Here is a 15,360-nt window from a genome sequence, read left to right as displayed (position 1 = left end):
ATCTACAATTTTCAGTCGTTAAAATAAAGAAAACTCTTTGAGTGAGATGGTGTGTCCAAACTTTTGGTCTTTACTGTATATAAAATATATACACCTGTATCTATAGCATAGCTGGATATCAAAATTAGGGGGGACCGCACACCATTTTTTTTTTAAATTATTTAAATAATTAAAAAAAAAACAAAAACCTGCATGCGGTTCCTCTTACTTTAATACACAGCCAAGATAAGCGCACAGCTGGTGGCTGTAGCCTGTAGACGTATGCTTTATCTGTACTGGGTATCATAATATGGGGGACCCTCCACCAATTTTTTTTTTATTTATTTTTACTGTACGATAGACCTACAGAACAAGCCACAGCCACACCATTATTTACCAAACACATATATGAGCAATAAAGATCATACTATGGATAGAAAGCTGGATGGGGACTGAGGATAAGTCGTAAATTTATTGAAGAACAGGAGAAAACACACGACCATAATCCAGGATGCAAAAAGGTGAAATCTTTATTGACATAGGGGTAGGTGCAGGGCGGCACAGAACAAGTGAGGGCACGGAACATCTATCAATGACCAAAATGCACTAAAAATTGTCAAAATGATAGATATACTAGTCCATCCATAATATACTGCAATAAATCATTTATTACACGTAAGAACATGTCAAGATGAAATATATGGTAATAAATATATGGACAAAAAAATGTCAGCAATCACAAGTGCAATCTCTCACATTGCAAGCAGGGAAAAATTTCCCATCAATCTCATCTATATGGATCCCCAATAAAACTAAGGAATACCAAAGCTAGAATAATTAAATTAGGGTGATGTAATAAAGGATGATGGATACGCTTGCAAAATCACCCATTTGTGAGCTGACATTCCCTGTCCACACATAACATGAAAGAGTCATACACCAACACTCATCATTTGCAGTTATTGGATATAGGACAAAAAATGTACAAGTATCAACCAGGCTGGGCAAAACCACTGTATAGTGGGAGAGGAAATAATTCCCTTGTCCCATCCACATGAGTCCCTAGATCAAATTCAATGGCCCATATCATAGCCAAAATATTACCATGGTGGTCCGTAAAGAAGAGATATAGAATGGGAACCTCCAAACTACATAGTTAGATGGTTTGATGGTGCACCATACCTGGGAGATTGGTGGTCAGAGGGCAATATCCGTGTCCTTCCCGACGGCCGTTTCGGCGGAGAAGCCTTCGTCAGGGGGCGTGGACAAATGGGGAGAGGTGGGGGTTTAAAAAGAGGGCATCGACCAATCACAGTCGGCTAGTATGGCCGTAACGCAAGCCGTGACCGAGGCAACGCTGGATGCTCCACAACAGCCGGGCCACCTACTGCCCGACAGTTCCGGTCACATGACCGCCACGTGTGCGCATCACGCGGCCGTCACGTGAGCAGACGTCAGACAGAATAGAGGCGGCGCGGCGGCGTGATGACGTCCGCTGCCTCCGGGACGCATGCGAACCACCACATAGCCCGGCAATGAAAATCATATGATTGCCACTACATTATGAGGAAAGGGGTATCGTATGGGAGACGGATACTATAGTATTTAGATGGCAAATATAAATCACGATCACATTATATATAAAAAAAATGCATCATCTCAGGTCAGAACCCAATAGATCAGTGATATGCATAGAAAATAGACAGCACTGTACTTTAATTAGCCACATATATGATAATAGTATAGAAGGGGTAAAATTACACCACAACGTATCGGCTGACCTATGTCAGCAATAAGAAAAGGGATAAGGATAATAGCTGCTAGGAAGTACAGAGAAATTTACTATCATAAGCAATCAGATCTCAATGTTATCCAGAACTTGATACAGTCAGATAGTTCTTCATATGGGTGAAACGACTTTACAATGGTGCAGAGTTTACAACTTCCATCCTCAGTGACACATCATGAATATTATAGGGAAGATGCCTACAATGAATAAAAGCTTAATTAAAATAAATACCAATTAGATTAACAAAAAATAAAAACAATGCAACAAAAACAAACCCCCCTCAAGTATATAGCAAGAGGGACCACGGCCTGATCCGTTCCATCCCAGTGGGCCAGTTCCTGCGCCTCCGCAGGATCTGCTCCACTGATCTTGATTTTGAAGAGAGAGCTCTGGACCTCAAACATAGATTCTATGCAAGGGGTTACAGTAAGCGTTGTGTGAAGAGAGCTTACAACAGGGCGAGACATTCCACCCGTCACTCATTGTTGTATGCCCCCAAGAGTCCTCACTCGCGGGAGACATTGAGATTTGTTACCGACTATCATGGTCAATTTTCGGCCATGAGATCCTGCCTGCAGAAATTTTGGCCAGTTTTGCAGGCTGATCCGATTATGGCTCAGTTGATCCCTGATAGAGCAATGTTGAGTATTCGGAGATCTAAAAATCTCCGTGACCATCTTGTTACAAGCCATTATGATGAGGGCATTCAGCCATCTCCTTTTGGCATTGTGGCCCCTCGCATTGGATGTACACCATGCGGTCGTTGTGTTGCCTGTCCGAATGTGGACAGGATAGACACATTTACGGACTCTATGGGGGTACATACTTTTTCCATCAAAAAATTCATCACATGCACGACGTCGGCGGTCATTTATTATGCCGTCTGCCCCTGCCCCAAAATATATGTCGGCCTGACAACTAGGCAATTTAAGGTGCGCATTCGGGAGCATGTTAATGGGATAATTGCAGCGGCAAACTGCTCCGATGTTCCATCATTAAAAACTATCCCACGCCACTTTAGACAGTACCATCAATCAGATCCGACATTGTTACGGGTCAGGGGCATTGACCGCCTTGACTTAAATATTCGTGGGGGAAAGATCAGTCAACGACTGGCCAGGATGGAGACTAGATGGATCTGGGAATTGAAAACTCTTCACCCTCTGGGACTGAACGAGAACATCTCATATGCCCCTTTTTTGTGACAGGCCGTGGTCCCTCTTGCTATATACTTGAGGGGGGTTTGTTTTTGTTGCATTGTTTTTATTTTTTGTTAATCTAATTGGTATTTATTTTAATTAAGCTTTTATTCATTGTAGGCATCTTCCCTATAATATTCATGATGTGTCACTGAGGATGGAAGTTGTAAACTCTGCACCATTGTAAAGTCGTTTCACCCATATGAAGAACTATCTGACTGTATCAAGTTCTGGATAACATTGAGATCTGATTGCTTATGATAGTAAATTTCTCTGTACTTCCTAGCAGCTATTATCCTTATCCCTTTTCTTATTGCTGACATAGGTCAGCCGATACGTTGTGGTGTAATTTTACCCCTTCTATACTATTATCATATATGTGGCTAATTAAAGTACAGTGCTGTCTATTTTCTATTTTCTATGCATATCACTGATCTATTGGGTTCTGACCTGAGATGATGCATTTTTTTTATATATAATGTGATCGTGATTTATATTTGCCATCTAAATACTATAGTATCCGTCTCCCATACGATACCCCTTTCCTCATAATGTAGTGGCAATCATATGATTTTCATTGCCGGGCTATGTGGTGGTTCGCATGCGTCCCGGAGGCAGCGGACGTCATCACGCCGCCGCGCCGCCTCTATTCTGTCTGACGTCTGCTCACGTGACGGCCGCGTGATGCGCACACGTGGCGGTCATGTGACCGGAACTGTCGGGCAGTAGGCGGCCCGGCTGTTGTGGAGCATCCAGCGTTGCCTCGGTCACGGCTTGCGTTACGGCCATACTAGCCGGCTGTGATTGGTCGATGCCCTCTTTTTAAACCCCCACCTCTCCCCATTTGTCCACGCCCCCTGACGAAGGCTTCTCCGCCGAAACGGCCGTCGGGAAGGACACGGATATTGCCCTCTGACCACCAATCTCCCAGGTATGGTGTACCATCAAACCATCTAACTATGTAGTTTGGAGGTTCCCATTCTATATCTCTTCTTTACGGACCACCATGGTAATATTTTGGCTATGATATGGGCCATTGAATTTGATCTAGGGACTCATGTGGATGGGACAAGGGAATTATTTCCTCTCCCACTATACAGTGGTTTTGCCCAGCCTGGTTGATACTTGTACATTTTTTGTCCTATATCCAATAACTGCAAATGATGAGTGTTGGTGTATGACTCTTTCATGTTATGTGTGGACAGGGAATGTCAGCTCACAAATGGGTGATTTTGCAAGCGTATCCATCATCCTTTATTACATCACCCTAATTTAATTATTCTAGCTTTGGTATTCCTTAGTTTTATTGGGGACCCATATAGATGAGATTGATGGGAAATTTTTCCCTGCTTGCAATGTGAGAGATTGCACTTGTGGTTGCTGACATTTGTTGTCCATATATTTATTACCATATATTTCATCTTGACATGTTCTTACGTGTAATAAATGATTTATTGCAGTATATTATGGATGGACTAGTATATCTATCATTTTGACAATTGTTAGTGCATTTTGGTCATTGATAGATGTTCCGTGCCCTCACTTGTTCTATGCCGCCCTGCACCTACCCCTATGTCAATAAAGATTTCACCTTTTTGCACCCTGGATTATGGTCGTGTGTTTTCTCCTGTTCTTCTTGTACAATAGACCTGTAGAGAGCACTTGTGATTGTAAACATCAGACACGCTGTCACTCAGAAAGGGGGCGTGTCTGACTGCAACCAATCACAGGCGCCGTGGGGAAAGCAGTGCATGTACAATGAAGGATAATTAGTGGCCCGTAAGTGAGTGAGTGGCCATGAAAGCAGTTACAGCCGCGCCGGAGCCTAGTATGAAGCGCTTGCTTCATTCTTATTTTCTTTATTTAGCCTTTTATTTTGTTTTTAATTTCACTAGTTTCCGGATCAATATCCAGAATCTCCTCGGAATTCTGGGCCCGGCACTCGGGTATATTGGAAACCGTGCGGATCTGGACTTTTACAGTCCAGGTCCAGCCATTACTATTCAAGAAGATCAAAAGTAAAAAAAAATCTCTATATAGGGGTGTTTTAGATGACAATACATCACAGATGAGCTTAAAAAAATTGGATATTTCGTGGTCCTACAACTTCTTTAATATAACAAAACCGGGTTATATAAAATAACCAAACACCAGTATTATGCCCAGTAAAATATTTATGAAAAAATCAAGATTAAAATACATCCAGTAGATAACACATAACCTTACATGTTACATTAATAAATAAAAGAATAGCACAGTGTCTACAGTCAATAAATCAGGCTGGTACTAAATAAATTACTAGCTGCTAGTGATGGGCGAACCCCCCCACCCCCCCTCCGATGTTCGTATTCGGGAGACTCGGCTGAGCTTTTTGTAAAGTTCGAGTTCGGGTTCTGAGATAACTTGCATCCGAACCCCGAACTTGGACTTTACAGTTATGGGATGGGGCAGGGGGGTCTGTAAAATAAAGTGTGTGTGGGTATGTATGTATGTATGTATGTATGTGTGTGTATATATAATATATATATATATATATATATAATATGTTAATAATAAACATTGTCATTATACTTACCGCTCACGCAACGCGTCCTGCAGACCTGCTCAGCTGCTATCTCCCAACTGCTTCTGCTTCAGTGTCCGATCATTAACTTTCGGGGGTATTCACTGCACTGCTCGTCACTCAGCAGTCTTCAGCTGTTTTCAGTGAGCCATGGACTCAATTGAACTTTGATTGTCACTGTGCCAGTCTCGCATCAGTATTACCCGACATGGCGCATTTATTTCCATTTCGGGTCGGCTGCATGTATTTCCATGCAGCTGAGGCGCTCCTTTCTGGAGAGTGTGCGCCATGGTGGGTGATACCGATGCGAGACTTGCAGGAGTCATACGCAAGAGGAATAATAGCCTCACTGTCAGCCTGCTTCTTGCTGTGTACAGAGCTATGAAGCAGAGCTGACATGGCTCTCCCTGCTTCTCGCTCTGTATAGACTCTTGTCTGCACAGAGTGATAAAGCAGAGCTGATATGGCTCTCCCTGTGGACTACGTTGGACTAAAGTTTTTTTTTATAATAAAGATGGAGTCTCAAAATTTTTTTTGTTTTATTTCTAATGAAAAAAAATTCTGTGTTGTTGTTGTTTTTTGTTTTTTTTTTAACTGTTCACTAGAAATTCATAGTAACAATGTCTAATTTGACGTGACACCATGAATTTGCTGGTTTTTTCTGCATCTTGGGAAAATCATAGCAAAATAATGCATTGTGAACACATGGTGTGAACACTGCCTTAGTGTGACCAATGTACAGTATATTCTTGGTCAGTATATTTGCTTCTGCTTCTTTTGCCAAGCCCTTAGACATAAGTTTCAGAATGTGCCATGTTCATTTTCTGTAGGGAAAAAAAGTATTTATTTTTTTATTAAACAAGGCCATGTGCACATGTTGAGTATTAGAGTTTTTCACCTCAATGTTTCTAAGCCAAATCCAGAAATGGGACAATCAAAGGAAAAGTATACTACGGTAGAAACACTGGCACCACTTCTGTATTTATTACCCACTACTGGGTATGTGCTCATGGCCTAATAGCTATTATGTTAGACTACCTGTAGTACCCGGGCATTGCCCGGGATAGTAACTGTCTCTCTGTCTCTCTCCCAGTCTTTGTCTGTGTGTCACTGTCTGTCTGTCTCTTTCCTTGTCTGTCTGTGTCTATGTCTGACTATTTCTATCTCTGACTGTATTTGTATCAGTCTATCTGTCTCTATCTCTGTGTCTGTCTCTATGTGTGTCTCTTTCCCTGTCTGTCTCTTTTCCGTCTTTCCAGGTCTGTCTCTTTCCAGGTCTGTCTCTTTCCAGGTCTGCCTCTTTCCAGGTCTGCCTCTTTCCCCGGCTGCCTCTTTCCCCGGCTGTCTCTGTCTGTCTTTTTCTGTCTCTCTATCCATCTCTCCACTGACATCATATAACCTCACGCATAAGCTTCAACTAACAGTTTATTTTGTTCCTATAGCAACCACTGACAGTTGCTATTAATAACCTATAGCTCCCACCTCCATTCAGTTTAATGGCGGCAGGATTTTAGAGACTAACTGTAAAGCATGAGGTTACATTTTTCTGTCAAAACATAGTCTACAATGTTCCCTGGGTCCTATGGGGCAACTGTGCAAAATTTCGTGATTGTAAATGCTACGGTGCAGATTCCTTTAGCGGATATACATACATACATACATACATACATACATACATACATACATACATACATACATACATACACTGAGCTTTATATAATAGATTTATTCTTGAAAGAATTGCATAATAATACATTAATTTTTAAAAAATAATGTAATTTATTCCTTTCACGATGTTGTCTTTGCCTGTACTGTAATGATGTGTTCCTTTTTTTTTTCAGTTTTGATCCGGAGGAAGCGGAAACTGACAAATGTTGCAATAGGATTTATCTTTTTGCTCAGTGGCATTGAATATGGTTTGTATTCTTTCTCCAGCAATCTCTATTAGGCCCATAAACAATGAACGGAGTAGTGGCATGCATGTGCGACCCTCTGTGACAAATGACCCCAGAGCTTGTAGCTGAATCAGTGCGTGTCCTACTGGTAGGATCCCCAACAATCAGACACTTGTCACCGATCCTGCGGATAGCTAAGTTGTAACTGCGGGACAATCCCTAAAAAGTGGTGATTTGAGGATGTCCCATAGAGCTGACAACTGCAGTTCTATGAAAAGGGATTTCCTGTTTAATGTGTGATACAATGGATACACCATAAGACCCTGTGCACACACTGCGTTTTTAGCCACGTTTTTTGTACGTTTTTGCTGCAGAAATTTTATTTCTTGAGAAAATGGTTGTAACCTTTCTGCAGACATTCCCCAGCAAAACCTATGGAAAAATAAATTAGCTGTGCGCACACTGAGTTTTTTTTCTCAAGAAAATTCTTTCAGTAGATTTTCTTGAGAAAAAGAATGCGCATGTCACTTCTTTTCTGCAGCTAACTGCGTTATTCACTCCATTGACTGTAATGTAATCATGAAATCACGCAGGGAATAACACAGGTAGCAAATTATGTGCGTTTCATTGCGTTTGCCTGCATTATTCCCGCGTTCTCACGTTTTTCGGGACATAATATTCATCACTGCCTGCGTTTTGCAGGGAAGTGATGTCATTATGACAGGAAGAGGAAGCTGAGCAGAGAGTAAACACACACATATCACACTCACACACAGACATATAGAATACACATAGAAATCAAATGTACATATTAAAAACAAAAAACGAAAAAAAAAAAAAAACGTGGGCTCCGCCGTATTTTTTTGTCCAGCAAAGGTAAACACACAGAGGCGGCCCGGTATTCTCAGGCTGGGGATGGTGAGGGCCATGGTTACCCCCCCCCCCCCCAGCCAAGAATGTCAGCCCACCGCTGCCCCGAGAATGTCGCATCCGTTATGCGACAGTCCCGGCATGTTACCGCCTCTTCTAGATTGCTGTGATGCGGTGGCAATCAGGGTAATAATGAGTTAATGGCAGCGCATCGCTGCCACTAAGTCCTAGCTTAATCTTGGCAGCGTCTATGAGACAGCTTCCATGATTAACCCGTAAGTAAAGTGAATAAACACAAACACCGAAAAATCCTTTATTTTAAATAAAATAACAAAAAAGCCCCCTCTTTCACCACTTTATTACCCTCCCAACACACAGCTCCGGTGTAATCCACCGAGGCCCCACGACGCTTGCATCCAACCGCGTCTGACACATACTCAATGCAGCCATGTTCAATGAGCGATGCTGCAGGGGTAACTACAGGTCATTTCTCAAGGTCGGTAAGGTGAACACATTACCGCTCGTGAGAAGTGTGTCCTCACAGGGACTCTATCTATTGATTGATTGATTGATCTGTCCTCTATCTATTATCTATCCATCTCTCTATCAATCTATCTATTCATATATCCATCTTTCTATCTATCTATTCATCTATCTATTCATCTATCTATTCATCTATCTATTCATCTATCTATTCATCTATCTATTCATCTATCTATTCATCTATCTATTCATCTATCTATTCATCTATCAATCTAGCTATTCATCTATCCATCTTTCTATCTATCTGTCTTCCATCTATCTATCTATCGATTATCTATCTATTATCTATATTATTTATTGCTGTTAAAGCATTAAAAAATGCAGGAACCAACCTGCAAAAAAACGCACCAAAACGCGGTGCGTTATTGGTGCGTTTTTTTAACGCAGGTGCGCTAATCCTTCACTCTTTTTCTTAAGAAATTTCTTGAGAAAAATCCTTTTTCTAGTGCGCACATAGCCTAAAAGTCAGAATAGTTTAGAGGCGTAAATCCAAAGGAAAAACACTAATTTTTGTGAATAGGACAAAATAGCATAATATAGCACAAGATGAAAAGCAGCCACATAGGACAGATCTGCGCAGCTGCATTTACTAAATTCTAGTTACAACTGGAAACTACAGTCTTGTAACCAGACATGATCCAAAGAACTTTGCTTACATAGGACAGCAGTACAATGTATTTTTTTTTCTAAATTAGATGATTGTGCAGTGCCTGGTGTAACGAGAATTAATGGGCACACCTCATAAATAGCAAGGCATGTTAAGCTTTCAACTCTGACATGTTGAGAATTATGAATTCAGCCATGAACTATGTTGCCCTTTCCCACATTCATGCCCTTTTGCTTATAAGTTCACATGTCCAGTCATCATCCGTCTGAAACGGGTGCAGCTGTAATCAGTTATTTTAGCAGGACAGAAATGTGTGCAGACATAACCTTTTTTTGTCCAGCTAAAAAAAACTGATTGCAACTGGATCCGTTTCTTTATTCTTTTTTTTTAATCTTGAAGTCTGTGGAAAACAAATCTGTTAATAAGCCATCCGTTTTCTTCCATTTGAAACGGATCTGTTTTTTGCTTACTGGATCAGTTTAAAACAAATAACTATTAGACATATGAGCTGTCAAGTAATCATCCATATGATACTGATCCAGTAGTAGCAGTAAACAAAACACGGATTTATTTAAAATGTAAGAAAAACAGATGGCTATCTAATGGATCTGTTTTCCATAGATAGACTTCAATGTTAAAAATGTGGGTCCAATTGCCATCATTTTTTTTTTTTTTTTTTTTTAATTCCCTCCAGATCAGCGCCACAGGAGGTTGCCTCCCCGTCCTAATTAATAACTGGAAATAGAAAGAAGTTAAATAGCCCCTCTCCTTCCTCCATCAGTATTTTTCAAGTCTCTAAGCGCATAAAGAGGTTATCTGGGTTTCTGTGGCGGGCAAACAGTGACTCATTTTTTATTACATTTTAATAGCCGGGCAGCCAGGGATCGATCGCTCTGCCTTCCTCCCTTTTATATGCTGCTCTCATTCCTACCGGAGCGGGACCACGCCATTCTCCTGTGTTGCAGTGCTGAATGATGTTAGGCTGGGGTCCTCCGGTAGTTGCACAGCCCCGCATCCTCCCTCTCCTTCTTCTCCGCTGTCTCCAGCCTACTATGTGCGCACAGGAAGTGATGCAAGCCACCATAGTTCTGGAGCATGATGTCTCTTCTGGTGCATTCCAAGATGGAACCCATGGCGTTATTCGGCGGAAAATTTGAATCTTGAACCGTCTATGCTGAATCTTGGTGCTCACTTACAACAGGACCTGTGCATGTGGAGAAAGAGAAGTTTCATCCTATTGGATGAGAGCGCGCTGAGTCGCTGTCTCTGGACTATATCTGACTCTGACAGAAGACACCTTAAAGGGAATCTGTCACCAGGTTTTTCTTACCACAACTGAGAGCAGCATAATCTTGAGACAGGGACCCTGATTCTAGCAATGTTTCACTTACTGAGTGGTTTGCTGTCATTTGAATAAAAATCAATGTTTTCTCTGCTGCAGATCTAGCAGTTATGCAAAGCTCATGAATATGGTGGACTACCTGCAGCACGCCAAGTAGTCCTCTAATGATAATCTGCTGCTGATTAAACAGTGATTTTATCACAACTACAGTAAGCAGTCCAGTAAGTAAAACACCTCTGGAATCAGGATCTCTGCCTCTATATTATGCCGCTTTCAGATTACGTGGCAAAAACCTGGTGACAGATTCCCTTTAAGGTAGGCCTAAGGCTCTAATATGGAGAGTGTGTCTTCCTTTAGAGTAGCATCTGCAGAGCCAAGCACAAACCTCGGCCCAGTGAGTATTCTCAGTATGGTTAGATCCTACTTTGGTAAGAAAGGAAAGTTTTTTTCAGCTCACCCGTAGTATTATTTCACCTGGCTCCAGGACCCAGAACGGTGCAGGGATATGAATTCCGTGTTCAGGAATATAAAGCAGCAAGTAGTGGAAATTCCTTTCCTGATCCAGCAACACGTCCGAGATAGATGTGAATTAAAAATTCATTTTATTGAAAAATTGTTAAAAACACCAATCATCAGAATGACATCCAAAAAAATTTTTTCTTTAAAAAGAAAGCGTCTTACGCGTTTCTGGCCATTGTGGCCCTTAGTCATAGACATATGTTACCCAAATGAAACACATAATATATAGAAGAAAAAAAAAAACAAAAAAAAAAAACAAAAAAACACACCTCTTCACTTCCCAGAATGCTACATCCGGTCAAACATACACAGGTTAACCCAATTATGTCAGTAAGGCAGCAGCCTAATACATTGCAAAAAGGAGATCTTCCTGAATCAATTTAACCCTTTGGGATGTGCCAAATATAATTCATTAAATTCCATAAGATCCCATACAGGAAATATTTATATCCATTAATCTCCATGGATTGACACTTTTCAAAGAAATGGATCAATTATGAATAATGATTACAAGCATAAGCATACCTGTATGCAATAAATACCGAAAGCATTCAGAACAATAATCAACATATCAATATATATACATTAAATCACTTTTGATATTCATGCCCATTGGCATGCAGGTATTGTATGTCAAAATCCACCTGGCTTCCCTGTCCCGCAGTATCTGAATACGATCTCCACCTCTTCTAGGGGCTAGAATCTGTTCCACAGCATTCACTTTAAAGGAACTAACATCCCCATTGTGATTATATAAAAAATGCTGTGAAGCCCCTGACAAGTTCCTAGAGGCGGGATTCATAATATCATATAAATGTTCCCCAATGCGTCTCCTTAAAGTGCGGCTTGTGGAGCCTACATACTGTTTGCGACTTTTTTCGCAAGTTATAACATAAACGCAGTGATCTGAACTGCAGTTGATGAAAGAATTAATTTTATAGCGTTTCCCAGTAGTGGAATTAACACTCTCTTTGGTATTGTACATATGAGAGCATGTCCCACACTGCTTTTTGCCGCACTTATAGGAGCCACATGTAGGTAACCAGTTTTTTATTGAACTGCATGCAGGTTTTGCCAGATATGCATCACTAGGAGAGATGAGACTGCCAATAGTAGGGGCACGTCTAGAAACAAATCTACAACCTGTGTCCAGAATATTTTTAAGAGTTTTATCCACAGATAAAATAGGTAAAAACTTGCGTACAATCTTAGTAATTTTCCAAAAGCTATTACTATATTGGGTAGAAAATACTGGAACACTGTTCTGATTTGTTTTTTCCATAGGAATTTTCTGCTTCAAATAGTGTGCTCTGGATTCAAGATTTACTTTAGTCTTGGCTCTATCAATCATTGCTCTATCATAACCCCTATGCCGCAGTCTACCATCAATGACCTCGCATTCTCTTATATAGGCTGTCTCAGTACTGCAAGATCTCCTGGCCCTAACATATTCCCCCACAGGTATATTCCTTACTATATGCTTAGGATGGTGGCTAGTCGCATAAAGAAGGGAGTTCCCTGATACATCTTTCCTGTAGAGCTCAGAGTTAACTCGTTTGTTCACTGAGTCACCAACAAGAGTGAGATCTAAGAAGGAAATAGACTCCCGCTGGCTACAAGAAACAAATTTCAGATTGAACATGTTAGAATTAATGTACTTAAAAAACTCTGGTATGGCCGCTTCACATCCACGCCATATTATCAAAATATCGTCTATGAAGCGACCATACCAGAATATATCTGAAAGAAAAGGGTTCCAAGAGTTGTAAATGAACTGCTTCTCCCACCAATTCATGTAAATATTGGCTAGCGATGGTGAGAATTTTGCCCCCATGCTACAGCCACAGATCTGGATGTAAAACTGATTCAAAAAAATAAAATAATTATTTTTGAGCAAAAAAGAAATTATATCCAAAATAAATTCTTGTAATTCTTCCGAATAGCTTGTACAAACCAGCATCTGTTCCTGTAATGCAATTAAAGCCAAATTGTGGGGTATAGACGAATACAAAGCAGTAACATCACTACTTATCCATGAGTAGCCTTCTTGCCATTCAATTTCCTGCATTACAGTAAGGCTACAAATCAAAAATGTGTATCATTTGTAGTAAACAGGTTCCATTCTCCAATAAAAAGCTTTTATGCTAGCGGTGCACAGAAAAAATTGTCAAAGAGGAGCAGCCCTCACTTATGGAAGAAGTAAGAGGAATTGTGCATCGGGAGACTCAATCTTTCCTATCTTCCTTCTCTTAATCCTTTACTGTAGCGTCATCGGGAGTGAAAAAGAGGAAGTACCATTCTAGGGAAAGTTCAGATTCTGAAGCAGAGAGGTATCCATCCCTGAAGAAAGGTACAAGAAGGGGAAATTACCCTGAGTCGAAGGTTAAACCAGGATGAGATTTTTTTTTTTTTATTATTTTTGATCAGAAGACACGGAGGAGCTATTATTGACAGTAAGAGATACAATAGGAGTAGAAGAGGAAAAAACGACTCATCCAGGATGAGGAGGGTTGAGATAAAAAAGAAAGATGGTGTTTCTTATTCATGATAATGTACAGGGTTTAAATGTCAATAAGTTGTAGTTTCCAGAGAAACGTTTAAACATCCCAAGAGAGGACTCTCCCCTCTACAGTCCATCCTTAATGCAGCAGCCAGGGTCACCTATCTGGCTAACCGCTACTCGGACGCCTCTGCGCTGTGCCAGTCATTGCACTGGCTGCCCATATATCACAGGATCCAATTCAAACTGCTTGTTCTCACCCACAAAGCTCTCCACAGTGCAGCACCCTCCTACATCTCCACCCTCCTCTCTGTCTATCATCCCACCCGTTCTCTACGCTCTGCAAATGACTTTCGACTAACATCCACACTAATTCGAACCTCCCACTCCCGAATCCAAGACTTCTTCCGAGCTGCACCAAACCTCTGGAATGCTCTACCCCAAGAAGTTAGGACAAATCACAACTTACTCAGCTTCAGACGCTCCCTAAAAACGCATCTTTTTAGGGCGGCCTATCACACTCCCTAGCCAAACTAATTTCACATAATCCCTCTACAACTTCTCAGAACATAACCCCACGTCAAACTCCTTGGCACCCAAATGCATCTCAAGGCTCTTGCCAACTGGTCCAGGAAGCCATCATCTATCCCCCATGAGCTGGCTGGATTGTCATTTTAAATAAACACTTGTACCTTGCCCCTCCCCCCATCTCATTGTAGATTGTAAGCTCTCACGAGCAGGGTTGCCATTTTTCCTTTTAAATATTGTAGCCTCTATAATTGTTACTTGTTTGTATATGTTTATGTATATGATATGTATATGTTCCTCCTGAATTGTAAAGCGCTGCGGAATATGTTGGCGCTATAGAAATAAAGATTATTATTATTATTATTATTAGAGCTGAAGGATAGATTTGAGTTAGACGAGGACATAGTCAAATGTTTGACAGAGATTCCTAGAGTAGATATCGAGGTGGCTGAGGTAGCAAAGAAAGCTATCCATCAAAAGATGGGAAGCCTGTTGAAGATGTTTTGGGAGACATCTGCGGCTACAATGAAAATGAATGTCGTTTCCACCTGTATAACAAGGGCCATGTTCCGTTAGTTGCAGCAACTGGAAGATTATATCAGTGGTGGCACCCCTGGAGACGACCTGCTAGCCTTGCCTCTCCTTCAAAAGTCGACTGGATTTCTAGCAGATGCTTCAGCAGAATTGGTCAGGATAACACAAGGAGAGCCCTCTGGTTGAATATGTGGTATCGAAGTCTAAATTTTGCTCTAGTCCATTCAGTGGAGAGTATGTGTTTGGTCCAGCTCTAGATGATCTGCTAGAGAATGCTTCAGATAAGAAGTTTCTTCCTGAACCAAAAATCTTCAAGAGATCGTTGCGTCTGTCACAGGCCCAGACCCTGCAATACAGAAGGAAAGGTTAATCAGGTCGCTGGTGATACCCCAAAGAGGGAAGGGGAAGAAATATTTTCCAGAACCAACTTCAAGAAAGACAATGATATCAAACTCCCTACCTCCTACCTCCCTCAAAGGCTGGAAGCAAAAT

General features: G+C 41.1%; 1 protein-coding gene across 2 annotated transcripts in view; it reads left to right on the top strand.

Annotated features, from left to right (window-relative positions):
• LOC142296568 (major facilitator superfamily domain-containing protein 8-like) overlaps positions 1–15,360 on the top strand; it is an 88,602-nt gene that overhangs the window by 12,077 nt on the left and 61,165 nt on the right. The window contains exon 2 of one of the 2 annotated variants that reach the window (XM_075340336.1): positions 7,372–7,446. The exons of the other annotated variant lie outside the window; for it this stretch is intronic. Within the exon in view, the coding sequence (XP_075196451.1) occupies positions 7,372–7,446 (75 nt within the window). The remainder of the gene's footprint in view (positions 1–7,371; positions 7,447–15,360) is intronic. 2 annotated transcript variants of the gene reach the window in all.

This window comes from Anomaloglossus baeobatrachus, chromosome 3 (genome assembly GCF_048569485.1).
Source record: "Anomaloglossus baeobatrachus isolate aAnoBae1 chromosome 3, aAnoBae1.hap1, whole genome shotgun sequence".
NCBI lineage: Eukaryota > Metazoa > Chordata > Amphibia > Anura > Aromobatidae > Anomaloglossus > Anomaloglossus baeobatrachus.
This window is presented reverse-complemented; position numbering and strand designations above follow the sequence as displayed.